The sequence below is a fragment of the Narcine bancroftii genome, chromosome 5 (assembly GCF_036971445.1).
Source record: "Narcine bancroftii isolate sNarBan1 chromosome 5, sNarBan1.hap1, whole genome shotgun sequence".
Taxonomy (NCBI): Eukaryota; Metazoa; Chordata; class Chondrichthyes; order Torpediniformes; family Narcinidae; genus Narcine; species Narcine bancroftii.
Window position 1 is genome coordinate 234,968,523 of NC_091473.1, and position 20,708 is coordinate 234,989,230.

Genomic DNA, 20,708 nt, shown 5'->3' on the forward strand with positions numbered 1-20,708 from the left:
ATCTATATAAACCCAACATGCAAGCCTGGAAGTGTTAGTCTTGGACTAGGTTCACAGCATGTACATTAGCTTCCTTGCATATATATCATCTTGACAATGTGTACAGTGATTCCAATCCATGAGAGTTTTGGAAGCTCAGATCCAATGTATCTACTCCATTTAAATCCCTCAGATTTAGACTATCAGGCTGAAGGTATTTCATTTCAAAATATTCTTCCATTGTTTATTTTCACTAATATTATTTTGAGAGAAAAAAAGATAAAAACATGTGGCCTGCTGACAAATTGTACTTGCATTAAGATTTCAATAAAAATTTAAGTAGTCAGGATTCCAGTAAGAATTGATTGAAGAGGTTCCAAAAAGTTAAGGTAAATTTTTGCCACTTAGATTACTTTTGATCTTATTTTGTAATATTATTTTTGATAACATTGATTGATTTTGATAATGGTTAGCGTAGGGCAGCACAGTTAATGTTGTGGTTAGTGCACCAGTGAATCGGGTTCGAATCTGATGATGTCTGTAAGGAGTTTGTACATTCTCTCCCTGGTCTGCATGGGTTTCCTCCAGGCACTCTGATTTCCTCCCACCATTCAAAATGAACTAGGGTTGCAGGCTAATTGGGGTATTTGGGTGGCACAGGCCTGTAGGGTGTCTAAATTAAAAAAAATTAAAAAACAATTATTCATTTTTTCATTTTATATTTAACATAGTAAAAATTCAGTCTCAAGAAAATAATGTAAGGCTTCATTTTTTTCTTCTTGTCATTTGGTCATAAGCAAAACAGCAGTGGATGTGTTATCACAAATGAAGTAGATTAAAATATTTTAAGCACTTTTATACTTTACTCACAATTCTCATACTTACATTGTACTATGGTGTTCAAATTACAGACAGTGAACAGAATATCAATTTTCTTGAGGCATTTCCGTGATTGAGAGAGCAAATGTTTGAGTTGAGATGGCGTATTTTCCCTTCAGACTTGTATAACCCTCATTGGTTTTGTCTGCAATGGGTGCAGGGTGAGTTTTACCCCCGCAGAAGTGGGAAGCATGTTCTCATGTGTTGCCTTTCCTTTATTGGAAGTGTGCCGAGTTGGCAGATCATGATGGAGCTAGAATTAGATGGATCCAGGATCCAGAAAACCTCCACTTCAATCAATTGCATTCAGGTTTCTTGGTTAAATTAAAAATAGGTTTAAGGCATTGTTTGGTGTTTCCAAATCCCATGCCAGCTCGTGACTTCACCAGAATAGTATAGCAACTTTTAGACATGATTGCATTGATAACCATTTCTCTTGGACTGCCATCAGATTGCAGTGGGTCATGATCTTTACTTAGGCACTGTGTTAGAATTAACACACTGCAATTCATATATCGTCACAATTGCTCGACAGCAGATACAATATCGCTGCCTCTCCACTCAGCTCTGAAACATCTTGAAAGCTGCAATTCATATATATGCTGGTCTTCATAGACTACAGCTCAGCCTTCAATATCATTATTATCTCATTGCTGGTCAAGAAGCTACAAGCTCTAGACCTGCTCTGCAAATAGATCCTTAACTTTCTCCTTTGAAGACCACATTCAGTATGAATTGGAAACAACGCCTCCTCTTCACTGATCATCAACACAGGTGCACCACAAGACTGCGTGCTTAGCCCACTGCTCTACTCATTATACACCCATGACTGTGTAACCAGGCACAATTCCAATGTCCTCTACAACTTTGCTGATGACACCATAGTTGTCGGCAGAATCACAAATTGCAATGAAGAAGCGTACAGGAGGGAGATTGATCAGGTCGTTGAATGGTGTAATGACAACAACCTTGTGCTCAATGTCAGCAAAGCCAAGGAGATGATTATGGACTTCAGGGGAATATGACCCAGTCCACATCGAGGGTCAAGAACTTCAAATTCCTGTGTGTCAACATCTCCGAGGATCTGTCCTGGAGCCGCCACATTAATGGAATCACCAAGAAGGCTCACTAGTGGCTATACTTTGCGAGATATCTGAGGAGATTTGGTATGTCTTTGAAAACTTCTACAGGTGTACAGCAGTGAGTATTCTGGCTGGTTGCATCACTGCCTTCTATGGAGGCACCAACTCTCATGTCAAATAAACTCAAGAGGGTTGTTAACTCAACCTGTAACATCACAGGGACCAGAGTTCACTCCATCAAGGACGTCTACATGAGACAGTGTCTTAAATAAGCAGCGTCTATCCTCCAAGACCCCCCACCATCCAGGCCATGCCCTCTTCACTTTGCTACCATCGGCGAAAAGGTACAGGAGCCTAAAGATGAGCACTGAGCAGCACAAGGACAGCTTCTTCCCCGATGCCATCTGATTTCTGAATAATGAATGAACCAAAGAAACTGCCTTACTTTTCATGCACATTATTATTTTTTATAATAACATTGGAAGATGATTAATAATATGAATGTTTGCATTATGATGCCGACACAAAACACTGAAGTTCATGACAATAAATCCTGATTCTGATTCTGAGAATAGGATATGTAAAGCAGGGGAACCTGCTAAGGGGGAAAAGAGGGAGCAGGAAAATTATTTCCAATTGTGAACAATCTCCCTGTTCATATCAGAGTAGTGAACAACTCTTCAAGAGCCTTCACGATAATGGAGAGAACCGAGTAGAAATGTGCCACATGCACCAACCACAGAGCATGGCCATCATCAACTGTTTAATATCCAGTTGGATTTCACAATGGATCAAGGCACAGAAGAAAGTAAATAGTATTTGAGATTCAAGACTCCGTTATTGTCGTATAATAAATATAGTGCGCTATTACACGGAATTTGCTTTCAGCTGCCATAAGGCAGAGAGATTTGGCATTGACAAAAGTTGCCTAAAGCGCCTCTTAGAGAGAGAGAGACAAGCAAAAGAGGGTCCCCTCAGAGTTCCCGAGTGTCCGTGAATATGCCTCATAGAGTCCAGTCCAAACCATCAGCAGGCCAAGTTCTAGATCCGAAACTCTGACACCATCAGGAAACTTTCAGTGCCCTTGGCACCCTCTTTCATCCCGGTTCCAATACGTGGTACCCTCGAGCCACTTCCAGCCAGTCCAGCACCTAGTGTGAATACTTCAACTGCAGTCGACAGCAGCCCGCAACCTTCACGGGTTCCCCTCCTTGAGTTGCCAACAATCTATCACTCATGTGTTCTTCATCTGAAGAAACCCTCAATGCTCCGCTGCCGTGGTCAGCATCTCGTGGCTTGTCTCCGCTGCTTCTCCTTCTCAAATGGCGGGGGAGGGGAATGTTCTCCCTGTTTTATGGGGTGCTGAACCAGACCTCTACTTCCCCAATGTCTGCAACCCCTTGTGGCTGCTGCCAATCATAGGTGCCGCCATCTTTGGTGCAACCCTGCTGCCGCATAATTTTTAAATAAAACAATTTTTAAATAAAGCAACAGCCTGTTTAAAGCCTGTACGGAGCTGAATGCAGTTGGACTGGGTGGCTAGACTTAATGAGAATGCTGTGTCTCTGCTCCCTGCTCTCACTGTAGTGATAGGACTGCTATTACAACAGCTCCGCCAGCGCCATCATGTCAGGGTGGTCTCCACTACCACGGTGGGGTTAAGTAATTAGGCCATTCAGGTCTGCTCCACCATTCAGAATGATCATGTTTATCCTCATCCTTAGGCCCCATTTACTGCCTTATTCACATATCTCTTGAACCCTTTAATACGCACGTTACTAATCTCTGTCTTTAATGCAATCAAAATCCTCCTTGCTGGAGAATTCCCAAGATTTATCATCCAATGAGTAAAAGTTTTCTCTTTAATTCAATATTGAATGGCCTCCCTCCTATTTTGAGACAGTGATTTCCACCCCCCCTCCACCCCAATTACTGACTCCTGAACTAGTTGTAGTCTGATGCATGCATTTACCCTGTTGAGTCCCTAAGTGTGTTTTTATATGATTCATTGAGATCTTCTCTTTGGCTTGGCTTCGCGGACGAAGATTTATGGAGGGGGTAAAAAGTCCACGTCAGCTGCAGGCTCGTTTGTGGCTGACAAGTCCGATGCGGGACAGGCAGACACGATTGCAGCGGTTGCAAGGGAAAATTGGTTGGTTGGGGTTGGGTGTTGGGTTTTTCCTCCTTTGCCTTTTGTCAGTGAGGTGGGCTCTGCGGTCTTCTTCAAAGGAGGTTGCTGCCCGCCAAACCGTGAGGCGCCAAGATGCACGGTTTGAGGCGTAATCTCTGAGGAATATGAGCCTCGCCTAAGCAAGCTCTCCTCAATATAACTGACCCATCACCTGAGGAACCAGTCTGATCAATCTTTGCTACGTGTGCTTTTAAGGAAGTATTTGATTTTTTAGGCAAAAGGCACCTTGCATGGAGTGAAAAAGTCTGACTGTAAAGGTGGAAATTCTCCGCCATTACTTCGGGAAACTTACCTCCGTGATTGCGTCATGGCCGGCTCCAAGGTGCCGACTGCAATCCCTCTTGGAGAAGGAACATTGGCAGAACGCAGCGCTCTGCTAGCCTCACATGAATGTACAGTCGCTGCAACCGGCTGGCTAGGGGCAGGCTGATGACGTCATGATGATGCCATCACCAGTGACCCACCTGCTCCATCTCTCCCACGCACTCACTCCTCTTCCTCCATGACCCCCTCAGGGCAGATGCCTGAGGTGGGGGGGGCATCAGAGGCTGGCAGGGGGTGCCGGCAGGAGCTCTCAGATCAGGGGCAATCAGGGCAGGGGGCTGGCAGAAACCACCAGGAGGCAGCCGGTGCGGGCTGTGACAGCCTTCGGGGCTGCTTGTCAGCGGTTCAAAACGTGGCAGAGCAATGGCCATCTTCCCTACCCATAATCCCCCATTCAGCTCGAATAGTTCTGGGAAACACATTGCTCTGTTGTGTATTTATGACAGGTGGCGCCATGGCACCAGTCACCCTGCCTCCATCAGCTCTGGAGGGTGCTATGAGGTGCCGATGAACATGAATGCAACATAAAATCAGCCCTTTAGGGCGGCTCCATAAAAGGTAAGTTTATATTTTTTCTCCATACTTATAGCCGGCCTCCAGACAGTGGCTTGGCAGGAAAAGGCCAACAGACACCAAAGTCATATTCAATGCTCCATGTTTGGATTCATCGATAGATACCCTCAGGGTGCTCCAGTTTCCTCATTCCCGAAGATGTGATTGTTGGTAGGTTAACTGGCTACTGTAAAATTTTCCCTGGTGCGTAACTGAGTAATTAATGTGTAACTAATCTGGGGAGAGCTGATGAGAATGCGCAGAGAATAGAAAAAAATAATAATTTAATGTGGGATTCATGTAAATTAGTTGATGACTGGCTGAGACTCAATGAGCTGAAGGACTTGTTTCACGTGATGTCTCTCTCCGACATAGTGACTCCGTAGAAAGTCATCTTGATTCTTGTACTAAAATCCCTTGCAATAAAGACCAACACACTGCCAAAACATCTGCTCCATGTTCACATTAATATTATGTGATTCTTACACAGCCATCTTTGAATGACCACATTTGGCAATTGCTAACCTTAAAAGAATATTCAGCATTTCTGTTTTTCTACTGAAGTGAATCACATCATGTTTTTGCAGATTGCACTTGCTATTACATTTTTGTAACTGAAAGAATTCTATAAAACAAGAACCTGAATGTACAACTGGTACATGACTATCCAATCTATCTTGGTTGTCATGTTGCCAAAACAGTCGTAATGTACCAGTTTTGTGCCAGTTTGCTCTGATCTCAATACCTCACTGACCACGTCAAACAGAAGGGTGATTACTGATGAAGGATGACCCTGAACAACCAGCTACAGCAAGGGCACCATAAAAGTATTAATAATAAGATCATGAATATTATCATTCTGAGATAGGATAGCAGAAACATGATCCATGGAGGAATTATTAGTTATTCAGGATAAGGAAGCAGTATTCCTGCCAAATGGTGCATTTGCGTGGTTCTATTACTTCCTTTAACCAGAGGGTTGATGGCAGTTGAATCTCCAAAGCAGGTGTCTAAGCTACCCATACGGCACTCAAACGTTCAGTGGCTTCTGCTTGAGTTACAGTGAAGAAAGGCTTCAAACATTAGGTGCTGTAATCCGTTTTCTTTTCCTGGCCATCTTTTTCATGATGGAAAGAAAAGGCCTCAAATGCTGCACAAAGTCTTGTGAAAAATTAGTACCAGGATTCTCAGCGACCAAATCATCAAATCTTTCAGCCCCTATTGTTCAATCATATGCATCTGTAGATGATAAGAGATCAATCTTCAAGGAGATGGGATCTTACCTGCTCTCCCTATTGCAGGCCCCTCTTGTCTGGTAATTAACCAAATTTAAAACCCACTCTAATTTCACCTCCACAACATTTCATCTGACAACATCTGAATTGGTTTTCACAAATGACTGAGTTATCTTCGTCATTGCAAACTTGGGAGTTCAATTATTATCAAACCAGGTCGTACATTTAAAATTGCATATTTTTATTTTCAAAATTTAGACATAAAGCCTACGATCCTACGTCACCTAAATATCCAAATTAACCTACAACCATACGTTTCGAAGGGTGGGATTAAAGCAGAGCACCTGGAGGAAATGCACGCAGACACGAGGGAACCCCTTACGTGCAACACCAGATTCGAACCCAAATCACCCAATGTGCTCACTGCTATGCTAACTGTGAAACCGGCGATGACCTCTTCATAAACAAAAAAGAAAAAGCCCAAGGTTAAGTTTGTGGCAACTTGGGAGAGGGTGGGGGTTTGGGGAGGATGAAAGGGAAATGGGAATCTGAGTGTAAACAAGATCAGAATTTGGGATGGAAAAGAAGATTTTACTTCATTCATTTGCCAAGAACATAAAGTAGGCTCATGAATTGTAAACAAAATGTGTATTATTTTACATAACAGAAATACATCCCTCACTAACAGATTCTGCCTCTTCTAGTGTCAGTTAGAAGATCTCTGTGATGGATCATTTTTTCCTTGGCTTGTCTGCGAGTTGTCAGGAGGCAGTTTGTAGTCAGATGGCAGTAGCTTGAATCTGTGTACTGCGCTCAAGTTTATAGCGTGCAAGCAATTAGTCATTGGTTTGTTTTGACAGCTATAGACAATTTACTGTGGCTAGAATAAAGATCTGTCCTTAATGGCATTAGTTCATACTATTAGTGCAGTCAAGTGCCATGGATACTGTGGCTTTACAGCTTAGCAAAGATTGTTTGCAGTAACTGAATTCAAATGATAAAGTTCCAGTTCACAGAAGCATAGCATCCTTTGTTGAGTCTGAGGCAGATTGTAGCCATGCACAGAGCCAAGTGAAACGTTGTACATTTCAAAGGTTATTTGCTCACCTAATTAAGCATGGTATATTTGTACATATTGGTAAACAGTTGGCTGTTCAGTTCTTCAAGCTTTTTCTTCTATTTACTAGGATCCGGGCTGATCTAATTGTCACATTTTGCTTACTCAAGAATCTATCTATCACTGCATTAAAAATGCTCAGAAGCTCAGCTTCTGACCAAAGACATAACTCTCAGGGAGAATAAAAATATCACTTCATCTTCACCTTGAATGAGCAACCCCCTCATTTTTAAGTTCCACCTTCCATATTCTCCCACAATAGGAAACTTTTTCTCCATGCCCATCCTGTCAGGAATTCTCAGGATCTTGTATGACTCAATTAATTCCCCTCTCGCTTCCCTGAACTCCAACCGACGCAAACCTAAACTGGTCCAATCTTTCCTCATAAGCCAACCTATCCATTCCAGAAACTTCATCTAAACGGCATCAAACATACTGTATCATTTTGTAAATGACCAATAACATACTCAGTAAACCAGATGACTGACATAACTGAAGCAGAACTTTCCTACTGTGGTATCCAATTCCTCTCATTACAAATAATATCATTCAATTATTTTTTTTCCAATTCCTCACTAAATCTAAATTTTAAAATGTTAAGATCCCAGCACCAATTCATATGGCATACAATTTGATACATCATATTGACCATAAAAACTCCATTTCCTGTCAGTCCACTCACATCTTCTATCGCATGAAGATATTGCTCCTTTATCATGACCACCAATCATCTTGGAAGCAACATTTTTACAAATGCCTTCCAAAATTCTAATTGCTATCAACTCATCATGAACTGAACAGTGCTGCTATATTCAATGGGATAAATATTCCTTAATTTTGTAAATCACTCATTTCCTCATTTCTATTGCTAATTCAATGCCCATGAGAATACACAACAGCTTTTAGCCAACAAGGATTTAGCATTATGTCTTCCATTAGTCCTTCACACCCCTGCCACCTTACAATCCCTATATTTCCTTTCCTCAAGCTGTCTGTCTCTCTGTCTTTCCTTTTCCCTCTGTCTCCTTGCCTCCTGCTCTGCATTCACAGAGCCACCCCTCCCACCGAGTAATTCTCACCTTTCCTCTCCTCTCCTCCTACCTATGTCCAATTATTAGCCTGTGTCCGTTGGTCGGTGCATTTCACCCTGCTCTTTCTTTCCTTCTCCCCGGCCTTTTAATTCAGAAATCTGCCTGCTTTTTACTCATACCTTGAAGAAAGGCTCAGGACACGAAAAGTTGGTTATATATATTTTTTACCTTGAATGGATGCAGTGAGTTCCTTGAGCATTTCTGTGTTTTTACTACCCTCACAGCATCTGCAGACTTTAGCATTACCAGGGCCAGATCTTTCACTGTCCATCCAGCCACCTGAACTCACTGACAGCCTACTCTCAAATCACTTAACAAAGAAGGAAGCCATGCTGGGACTTTCACAAAAGACCAGTGTCCCAGATAACCTTGGAGGCTCAGTGCAGCACCATATTTTTGATTGAAAATGGAAACCCTGCCACCAGAATTACATACCAGAATACAGAAGAAAACCATTCAGCCTATTGAATCTAAGGAAAACCTAATTAACACAATCGCATCAATCTCATGGAACCCCCTCCCCCCACACTGACCTCTTCCTATTCCCTTAAATCCATACAGATGCAGTTTCAACAGTTGATTTTGGTAATCCACCTGTAAAACTATATGTCCCAAGCATTATGGTGCCCTGAATGAAGTGACAATGTATAAAAATAGCTGTAATTTCTGCATGGTGAAACCAAAATGTATACAAATAATGTTGAATAAAATGTGGAATATGCAGTTTAATTACATGTAAGTTGTTTGATTACAAGTTGAAAACTGTAGAGCAGAGGAACAAATAAAGAAAAATAAGTGTAAATTGGTAAGGATGAATTTCTAGCTGACTATATTTTTCCAAATTTTGCATGAATTTTCCAAATTCATTTCTATGAATTGAGCTCTACATTTCACGTTTCTACCTATTTCACCATCGTATTGTATAATCTTGGTATGCAACTATTTTTTTCACTGTCAAAAAAAATTACCATGTTTTCTATTATGAAACATTTCAATGCTCTCCAGACATTGGAGTCCATAAGCAAATTGAAAAGTGTAGATGACACTTTGCAAACAACTTTGATCCGCTGGCATCCTTTGCTTCCACTGAGCCATTTTGCGTCCTCCCCTTTAATCCCACGTCTTCTATCTATTCAACATGCCTTTTATGTGGATTTCTTATCGAACTTCAGATGCACTGCCATATCATAGTGGTTGGGTGGCAGAGTGCTACAGGCATTAGAGCTGCTGTCTAATAGTGCAGGCACCAGAATGAATCCTGACCTGGGATGCTGTTTGTGTGATTTTTGTATATTCTCGTTTGATTCATTGCTTTTCCCCAGATGCCTGAAAGCCTCGCTGGAAGATCCCCCAAGAAAAATCCCATTAAGTACTGCCACGATGTGCTCCTTAATAAAAAAATGCAACTCCCTCCTCTCTTATCTGCAGCTCTATCACACCTAAAGCATCTGTACCCTGCAACAGTGAACTGCCAGCCCTGCCCCTCCCTCTGCCATCCTTCCCTTAAGGTTATACTATCACAGTCTCATGTAATAATTGATGCCCTGAGTTCATCTGCTTTACCAGTCAAGTTTTTTTTAATTGTTCTCGCATCAAATGCTTCTAAGCTGATTCTGAAAACTTGGTTTTCACCAGCTCACTGGTGTTTGGTTGTGAGCCATTAGAGAATAATAAGAGGAGGGAATGATGACGTGTAGTAACCCTTAAGGGGTTAACATCATATAACATCACTAAGAACTTTTAAAATATAGAAAATCAGGATGTAAGGTGATCGGCAGATGCCTGTGAGGATCACAGGTGAAGGTTACTAAAAGGATTTTGCATTGGGTGAACTACAATCCAATATTTTGTATATCAGAGATGTGTGACAACAACGTAACTGTGAGAATTGAGAAAACAAACTGTCACATGCTCTGTACAAATATTGCTGCATTTGGGAGGCGAGGGAGAGACTCTCTTGGAGCAGGACTAGATACTTTGCTGTGCCTCTTGCTCCAACAGGGTGCTCAGGTTTTGCAAAAAAAGTAAAGGTGTTTGACCTTACTTATGCCAGTCCTGAAAATCTATTTACAAGTCCGGAGCAGGGACTAACATATTGCATTAAAACAAAGTACCTCTATCAGATCTTCATGACTGCCTCTACCTATCCTCTACTGAATTTACTCATTTTAACATCACTTTCAAGCTCAGTCTCACTATTGCCTCGAGTCTCACCTTCCAATCTGGAAACACATTTAAATACACATTGCACCAACCCAAATTACATCAAAAGGATTAGAAATTTGTTGGAGGCTTGAATAAATACTTTAAGTGAGCTGTATGTAATGGAGCAATGAATGAATTCATGAATTTCTGAGAAACCTCTGGCTACAAGAACTCAGTGTTGCACAAGGCCAAAAGTATCATTCACAAAAGGCATCTAACATTGTCAATAGTCTCACAGCCCTTTCCTTCAAATATTCTGCTACCAGAATCAAAAATGGAAAAATACATATTACAGAGATCAAAAAAACAAACTTTCAGTCTTAACCATCCAAATGATACAAAAGTATATGGAAGAAATTCAATCTACAGCCACAACTTTTAACTCTTTATGTCCAAATGTCCCTCCACGTGATGATCGCGCCCTCTCTCTCTTTTCTCCCCCCCCCTCCTTAATTCCAGGCCTTTGTTGGGAAGGTTCTGATTTAAACTTAAATTTTATTCTTCAATCAAAAAAGCTTGCGTAATTGTTAATTTTTAATGCCTGGTTCATTGATCAGCTGCAGTTAGGGACAAAAAGGATGATATCAATACAGTTCACCCTCAACTACAAGTCATTCTGTGAAAGGAATAGAAAGTTAATTGATTTTATCACACGTTAACTTGGCATTGTTAGCAATTCAATTTTGTACAAGAAAAGTTGCTTTGAACTTTAAATTGCAATTCACATGGTGTATGGCTCAAGGCTGCATAACTTGATAGCAATAGTGGGAAGCCAATGGACTATCTGCCCCAACAGCATGTCAGGCTTCAAGGGAAATTAATAACTATCTTAAGATGGTGTAACAATAAAATATGGGAAAAGAGTTGAGAATAAATGGTATGCAATTGCCGTATTGCTGTGTAGTTAACTGTGATTAGAAAAATTAGATGGATGATCCATCCATTGGTCATAATATTAATGTGGAGATTGGAAATCTGGAACAGTGTATTTTGACTCAGGTCTTTAGCTATTCGGAACATCCACCCAGGTCAATTTAAACTCGCTGTAACAAAGTCTTTTCCATGTTATAAATGTATTGGCAAAACGTACTCCTGCAAACATTAACAAGCACACTGAAGGGGAAAAAGAATCTGGTACTAATTAACATTGCCTAACATAGGAGTGCAATACCATAGGTTCCTGTGTGTTGTGGGAAAATCATATTCCAAATGGCATTTTCGAATGAATATTAGCTCACCTTCAATATGGATCAAGGTCAGCAATTGTTGACAAAGTGGCAGCAGATTCTGTGCAGGTCACAAATCAATCTAAGGTATCTGAGAGTAATAAACGATTGTAGTTTGTCTGTTGGTTCCCAATTTATTAGTCACCAATTGCCTCAGTCAGTAAGAAAACACTCTATCTGCTAACTAGGTTGAAAAAAAATTCAAATGCTGCAATTTTCTCCAAAAAGTGGAAATCTGGACAAATGAATGTCACAGATACAAGCAAATTTGAATGATAAACAAATGTAGTTTTTTGACACATTAGCTGTAAAACAATACTGTGCATATATTAGTTACTCCATTCCTCTCTGTTCAAGATTGAGCCAACCTATAATGCAGCTCCAAATACAGAATCAAATTTTGACAGGGGTCACCTCTTTTCTTTTAAATCACAAATCAGGGACATACCCTCTTTAGGACCTACCCCTGAAACCGCAGGAGATGCTCCTCCTCCCTCAGCACCATTCTGGGCCCCAAACAGTCCTTCCACGTGAAGCAACATTTCACTTGTGAATCTGCAGGGGTCATCTACTGTATCCAGTGCTCCCACTGTGGTCTCTTCTACATCAGAGAGACTGGACACAGGATTTGTTGAGCACCTGGGTTCTGTCTGCTGCAATAGCGTGACTCTCCCAGTGGCTACCCATTTCAATTCTCCATCTTATTCTGTTGCTGACATGTCTCATGCACTGCCAGACCGAGATCACCCGTAAATTGGAGAAACAACACCTCATCTTCCAACTGGGCACCTCCAATCGGATGGCATTAATATAAACATTTCTGGCTTTTGTTAACCCCCACCCCCACCCCAACCCATTGCTTCCCCCTTCGTCTCTCCATTCTCTGTCTCCTTTCGCACAGACATGATCAATTCCTCATCTCGTCCAATTAACACCTTTTGTTGGTCTGGATTCCTCCCCCATTGTTTGAATTCTGAGACTTTCTGATATACCCTGCTTCTGCCTTTTCGGTTTTTTTCCTTGAAGAAGGACTCAGACCCGAAACATCGGCAATAAAACTTTGTCTCCTAGATGCTGAAAAGACCAACTGAGTTCTTCCAGCATTTTGGTGTGTTAACTACAATCACAGCATCTGCAGCCTATCGTGTTTTACATACCTAAATTATACCAATTTAGAAAATGTCCAAGAATAAAACCATTTGATGCTGAGGAAAAGTTTTGTGAGTTCTCTGAATTAATCAGTGGAGGCCAGGACTGAAATCAAAATTATAAATGAATTCTATTCCAATTTTTTTGTTGTATTCATTATCCAACAATGGGCAAGATCGAGAGGTCATTCTGCCTCTCGAGATAGTTTCAGAAAATTATTTAATGAGCACACTTTCAGGTCCATAAAAGACCTTTGGGAAATTTCTATCAGCTGAAAACTCTTCCAAAGGACACAGGAGCATAAAAGAGAAATGCAATCCTCCTTGTGGCAGAGAATTGTTCCACTGAAGCTGAGGACTCGTTTTGTTGAGTTCATCTGCCTGGAATGGCCTATAAGAATTGCCAAGGTCTTCATTGTCATGTACAAATTTACTATTCACTGCGTGAATGTGGAGTCATTTGTTAACTTTTCCAGGAAAATGTAAGTATTCCAATCTCATCACAGATTAATACATGTTGCATTGACCAATGTGAAAGAAGCTACCCATCAGATGATCACTTAAAAGTTTAAGATGAATAATGAAACAATACATCCATTTTAGAGGAACTTTATGCAAAATTATTGCAATTTACATTTTAAGAATTTTACCCTAAGAAAATCACTTCAGAACATTAGATATGGATTCATGCCCTAAGTTGAATGAAACAAGGAAGCCAAACAAAAGTATTACTGCATTATTCTTAGCCAAGAATCAAAACCTAACTGAATATTTGTAGTACGGTAGCACATCCAGTGACCCAGATTTGAATCCACTGCTTTCTGTAAGGAATTTGCACATTCTCCCCATGAATGCTTGGGATTTTCCAAGTACTCTAGATATTTCCCTCATTCCAAAGATAGATGGAGTTAATATCTTAAATGATCACATGGGTGTAATTAGGTTTGTAGCCAACAATCGTCTGTTTCCCTGCTGCATCTTTCTAATAAATATTTTGGAATTAAAATCAGTTCTCAAGTCAAAAATTCACCCTGAGTTTCTTTCCCAAGTGATGCTGTACTGTAAAGGAGTTCCATTCACCTAAGTAATGAAACACCAAATTGATTGTCTATCTAGGATTATAGAATCATTAAAGATTCAGTTGTGTGAGAGAATATATGAGTCTGTATTCCCATAGCAAGTAACATCAGTTGATACCCCAGAGCAAATAAAAGCCTCATCTTCAATTTGTAAAGTAATTATTCATAAACCAGGGTCTAACTTCTAAAACGTTACTCTTGTCATGACCGTGAAGCAATTAGTTATTCCAGTTTGGCATTGTAATTATCTGAGATTACCAAAGGAATACTTTTAACATCAGTCAAAGGACACCTGATTGATTACTGCCCAACAATTTTTGACCATTTTATGATATTTTACACAAGTTAAGATTTTGGAAATACGTTTTCCCTCGGTTTCCTCAAGGTTCCTGTCAGAATACTGAGGAAAGTGAACAGTTTCTGGATTTCCTTGAATAGTACATATATAAAAGGAAAATGATAAATCCAGTCAGCCCAGAGACAGTTCTGAAAGAAATAACATAAAAGTATTTTGGAAGGGATTTCTAACGCACAAAAAGTAGTGATAAGAAGGTTGAGGTTGAAAGGAACAAAGTATTAGCTTGCAAGCTTTAGCTTTGTGCCTTATACAAATAAGGCTACTAGATTAGCATATGCATTTCCATCACATTGGTTAAGGTTTCTGAAACTCATCATTTAAGAACATTTTTAATGAAATTTCCTTTGATTTTAACCTTCACTGCATAACTCCTACCCCTATCATTTGTCACACGTTCCATTCAATACTCAGGCCTCTAATTAATGTACCAGCTATGTAAATGCCTTGAGTCATCATAAGGCTGAACAAACTCAAAACATTATTTGTATTTTCAGCAGAAAGAGGCATTGTGCTAAGCACTGAGAAGTAAATTGTGAGTATATGCCAAAATGTCAGAATTAACTTGGCAGTTTACTGTGAGAGAAGGAGGATGGAAGTGAGCATATTCACTTTATTCCTCTTCTGCAGCTTTCAATATGCACATCTGGATATTCACCAGGCTCTTTTGTTGATAAAGGACTGCAAGAAGTAAGTCGATGCCAATATAGAATAGGTTTCCTTTAGCCATTGGTGAATATTGGATATATACAGTATAGAACACCAGTAAACTAACCCAATTAGCAATCTCCTATTCTAATTCTGCATACACCCTTTCCTTGACTAACCTCACTCAACGATAATAAATCCTCACTTTTTAAAATCCCATAAACAGGAAAAAAATATGGGAAATTAAATATAAAACATCACAATTTATCAGTTTATAACAATGTAAACAAAGACTCTACCCAGTAACAATTTATTGTATGAAGCTTTAGACTGAGAGAAACATATACATTTATATGAAGTTATGAATACTTTTCAATCACATGAATCACTGGATCTAATGACAATGGCAGTGCACTATACAAGATTTCATTTACTTTGCATTATCTCATGTTATCTACATATCCCTTCACCAGAGAATGTATGAAAATTAAAAAAAAGAAACATAAGAAATAGGAGCAGATGTAGACCATGTAGTCCCTTGAGCTATTCCCTTACGCATCTTCATTATGGCTGCTCTATTCTTGGACCTGGATCCACTCACTGCAATTTATCCATTCTCCAAAAATCAATGTTAGCTTGCAATGCAGCAGGTATTCAAGACAGCAAATGAGATGGTGGCCCTCATTATGAGAGGGATTGAATTTAATAACAGGGAAGTTCATAATCACCAAGACACTGGTGAGGCCACACCTGGAGTACTGCTTGCAGTTCTGGTTTCCTTCCTTGTGAAAATGTTTACAGCTTTTGAGGTGATGCAAAGGAGGTTCTCAAGGTTGAATCCACAAATCAGGGAGTTGGCCTATGAGGAGAGATTATGTTGTCTGGGACTAAGTACTTTAGAAGGAATACGTGCCTGCAGCTGACGTGGATATTTACCCCCTCCATAAATCTTCGTTCGCAAAGCCAAGCCAAAGAAAGAAAAAGAAATGGTAAGGTTGTTTTCACTGGCAGTATAGGCCTAACCTGCTGAATTTTTTCTCATGGGTCAACATTCTTATCCTAGGTATTAACCAAGTACAACTCCTCTGAACTGCCTCTGGAATAAATGCATTTTTTTCTTTGGAAAAAGAAGATGAAAATGAAAGGCCGAGTGTGATTGCGCCTAAATCCTCCTATACGTAAATGATTTCCTAATAAATATATGAGTACTACTTGCTTACTTATAACTCTTTGTGATAACTAGATCCACATTTGCACCACTGGATAAACACAATTTAAAGATGGTAAACAGTATTCATGAAAGAGCACATAATTCAAAGATAACATAACAATCAAAAACATCACGAAATCAACAGAGATTTTAATTTTACTATCTCATTTTAGAATTGAGTTCAAACTAAGTATTCTAGCAGTTAGCAATTGAAATGAATCTGAAAGGCAAAGAGCATAGATTATATATTGAAAAAATTAAATTGTTCCTTGGGGAAAGTATTATCACATCATTGAATGAAATATTTGTTATTTAATTTCTTTCTTCTGCAACTACACACTAGAAGACAAATGTGTCTTAATACAAGTATGAAAATTTAATGCATCAGTTTAAATACACATTTCATGCTGGAGATTCCTGAGGGAGGCAACTAGGTTTAATTCTCTCTCCACCAAGTTCTTGCTTTACCCCAAGTTGCTACTAGTAGAGAGACAATATGCAGACAGGACAATCAGCAGAAGTCTGAAAATCTGGACTGCTTGGGGTCTGGGCCAGTCCAGATTTTCGATTTTTTTCGGATAGTCAGGCAGTACCTTTAAAACTTAAATTTAAGGAAGAATAAAGAAGAGATGAACAGGTAAAATTTGATAGTTTATTCATTAGCAAACACAGCATGCTTCACTTATCAAAATGAGCAGTTTTAAAGATAAATAAAGTCATGGTCACTTGTTGCTGTTGTCCAGTCGTTTTCCACCTTTTCCTTTCCACTCACATACCACTTTAAGTAACCTCTGTGCCGTCAGTGCTCTGAGATTAGTCAAGGATTGATTTAGGCGGTATGTGAGTGGGAAGGGAAGGTTGAGAATCTCTGCTCTAGATCAAATTATAACTGAAATGTTTTGCTTGGGCCCTTTCCTTTGGAGTTATGAAACCATGGGCATAACGAGTCAATTAGGTACGATTAAAACTGTGGTTTCCAAACTTTTTCTTTACACCTTAAGCAATCCCTTACTAATCACAGATCACCTCTGGCCTAGGGAATAATTAAAGAGATATGTGAGTGGAAAGAAAAAGGTTGACAACTACTGCCATAGTCCATCTGTGTGTTTGCATGCATACAAAACCCCGTTATATTTAAAAAGTTTGCGAGATTTCAAAAAGTATTTTCCTGGGTGGTCAGGATTTTTGGCATCTAGAGTTTTGGACTTCTCCTGGAGAAAATATGATGTAGAAGGAAACTGGAGGGCACAGGGAAAATTCACATGCGAACTCCAGTAAGAATGCCCCCAGTGCCAGTATTGATTCTGCATCCCTAGTGCATGAGGCAGCAGTGTTGACCACTGTGCCACCATTTGAACAATTCTTCAAAAATTTCAATGCAATATCATACCTGTTTAATGATCATTATAGTTATGTTTCCCAGTTAAATATTAGCAGGGACAAGTGTCTGATTCCTGGACCAAAAGTACCTGCTCTCCACTGAGTAGAGGAGTCATCACGACCTGGGCTCCACACTAAACTAGATGTTTATTTTTTGGTGGCTTTTATTTTACAAGTAAAACACCAATGATACAATTTGACTTCTAAAACTTGAGGGTGACTTGAATGATAAATTGTATGAGCAAAATTGCTTGACTAAAGATTTTATTCCACTGAATGGATCAGGAACTAAAAAGTGTGATCTGAATAATCCAACACTGGAAATGAAATGCAAATGCGATGTTAGGAGAAAACCCGCCACAATATCTTGTGAAATAGTTAATAAAACACCATATGTGTAAACATCCTTTTCAAAGGTTATCACTGATAAAATGGAAACCATCACAACTAATTCTGATCCCATTCCTGTCTGACATCGGCATCCATGCATTTTCAGCAAGTATTCACTCATCTGTAACCACAGCGACCTTTTTGATCTAAATTATCACTTCCCAAATCCCATGTAATGACTATCATTGAGGATGCCAAAATATGACAACAAATGTAACACATTGTAAATTACGATCAGACCTGATAGACTGCGCCTCTGTTCCATGCACTTTCCAAGCCACGTTGTTGATTTTTAAAATTTGCTTAAATTAACCATCCAAAGTAAAATTAGATTGATTACAGAATCACAATCTAGAAATATACTATAAATAAGAATAATAGCTGGAGAAGAGAAATAACAAAGAATAAACAAATTGAAAATGTAAAAAGAAAGTGATTATAATTTAATTTTAATTTTCAGTTATTTCCAACAATAATAATGAAAAAAAAAGGAATTGGTATATCAAAGTTACAAGGCCAGACTCTCCCACCTTGGACTGACACTCTCTTGGGAAGGATGGTGACAGCTCCTGCTGCTACCTCTTCTTGCTGCAGCACTGGGGTCACTTTGGAGCCCCAACTGTCAGATCCAACCCACAGGAAGTGGCCGGTCTGATTAGCCCTTTTAGTTGCTTCCAGCACGCGCCTGCAGAGGAGAATGAAATGGCATTAATGCCTTTGTACTGGAAACAAAATCCATGGTGAATACAGTACAAAATTGATTACTGAACTCTCATTACTGCACTGTTAAGGAACCATATTGTATTGTTTGACAAGGAAATTGTGAATAATCCCTTTCGTTTAGAAGTGGCACGGTCTGCTTTGTTGACGTTGGGCCATTTGTGGTCAGCAGCCCCAGATTCAGAGTTTGTTTACAGCCTGTTTAAAGTTTTGGACTTGAATGCTCACATTGCAAAATGCAGATATTCTAAAATTGTAGCCAAACTTGCAGGAGAAAGATTTGTCAACTTTCCCTGCCATGGTAGTTCATTAGCAGGACACAGACCTAGCAATACATTGTGGAAGTGCCACTCAGATCCTGCATAAAACATGACCAGGTACAGAATCCAAATTTTCATTGATATCATCAGAATTGACAGGGCACAAATTTAGGAGGGAAGGGGGAAGGAAATATCCAAGGCAATTGGATAAAAAATTGGCTTTGTGGAAGTGGAGGGTTGTTTTTCAGATTGGAGGTCTGTCACCAGTGGTGTGGTGCTGGAATCCATGTGGGTCACTGTTGTTTATCTATATAAATAATTTGTAGATGACAAAATTGTGAGTACAGTGGACAGTGAGGAAGGATAGCTAGGTTTATAACAGGACCTTGATCAGTTGGAAAGGCAAATAAAATTTAATTTAAATTTAAAATTTAAATTTAGACATACAGCACGTAATAGGCCATTTTGACCCACATGTCTGTGTTGCCCAATTTGCACCTAATTATATTTTATATTGTACATAGATATGCTTTAAAGGACATAAATTGTGTGGGGTTTTTAGTTAGGTCACATACAGATACAAACACTTCAAGACAGATCTCATTTGAAATGCTGGAGCTCTGCTCAAGCCAGACAGTCCAGGCTCCGAACGCCTTTGCAAAAACTTTGAAGGATGCCTATGAAGACTTCACAAGTAAGTGTTAATTAGACAAGCTGTGGAGTAATGGATTATTGTTTTGGAAAGCACAGATTAACTGACTCGAAGATTGGGTACGGTCCTGCAGTCTGAGGGCAGTTTGGATTTCTAAGAGGGTCATGTGGTTTTCTCAGAGAGAGAGAGAGAGAGAGAGAAAGAGAGAGAGAGAGAGAGAGAGAGAGAGAGAGGGAGAGGGAGAGAGAGAGGGGGGAGAGGGAGAGAGAGAGAGAGAGAGAGAGAGAGAGAGAGAGAGAGAGAGAGAGAGCACATTCACCTACAGTTCTACAGTTCAGCAGCAGCTGGGACTGGAACAGGACAGGCTGGCAAACTTGTGGAAAAACCCCATTTTGAAGACAGGTTGTGAGTTCTTAGTTCAGCCTGGTCAAAGCCTTTGTGGTTCATACAAGAAGAGATGGCTGGCTGTATAATATTTCACTTGAAATAAGGGAAACAAAAAGGAACTCTGTGGTGATCTGAAAGAAAGAGGTTATCATCTGGAAAACCCTGATGGGGCAAGTTTCTTCGGCAAGACCCTGAAGTGGCTGATCGAAAGGGATCAGTTCTGGGTGTCCAACAAGCAACAAATCTCTCTCTGAAAACTGACAAGAACCTTCCTGAGCGGTAACCATTTACCTTTCAAGCACCAAAGCCTGGTGAAATTCATAAATGTTAAATTCTATGCACAGTATGCTTGATACTAGTGAACTTGGAGGAGTGAGAAGTGATTTTGGATTGTGAATCAAAGAACTTTACTGAACTGATACACACATTACACATATATGCACTTAGAATTAGAGGGGGGTTATGTTAGGTAAAGTTGATAGTAATAAGTTAAAGTTTGATTTTGTTTTTATGTTTAAAGAAAATTAAAAGCAACTTTTGTTTAGTAACCATTTGTCTTGGTGAATTTCTATTACTGTTGGGTTTTGGGGTCTTCTGG

General features: G+C 39.8%; 1 protein-coding gene across 3 annotated transcripts in view; it reads right to left on the minus strand.

Annotated features, from left to right (window-relative positions):
• LOC138765048 (metabotropic glutamate receptor 4-like) overlaps window positions 1-20,708 on the minus strand; it is a 972,526-nt gene that overhangs the window by 479,638 nt on the left and 472,180 nt on the right. For all 3 annotated transcript variants that reach the window (XM_069941699.1, XM_069941700.1, XM_069941701.1), the window contains exon 5: window positions 18,622-18,776. In XM_069941699.1, the coding sequence (XP_069797800.1) occupies window positions 18,622-18,776 (155 nt within the window). The remainder of the gene's footprint in view (window positions 1-18,621; window positions 18,777-20,708) is intronic.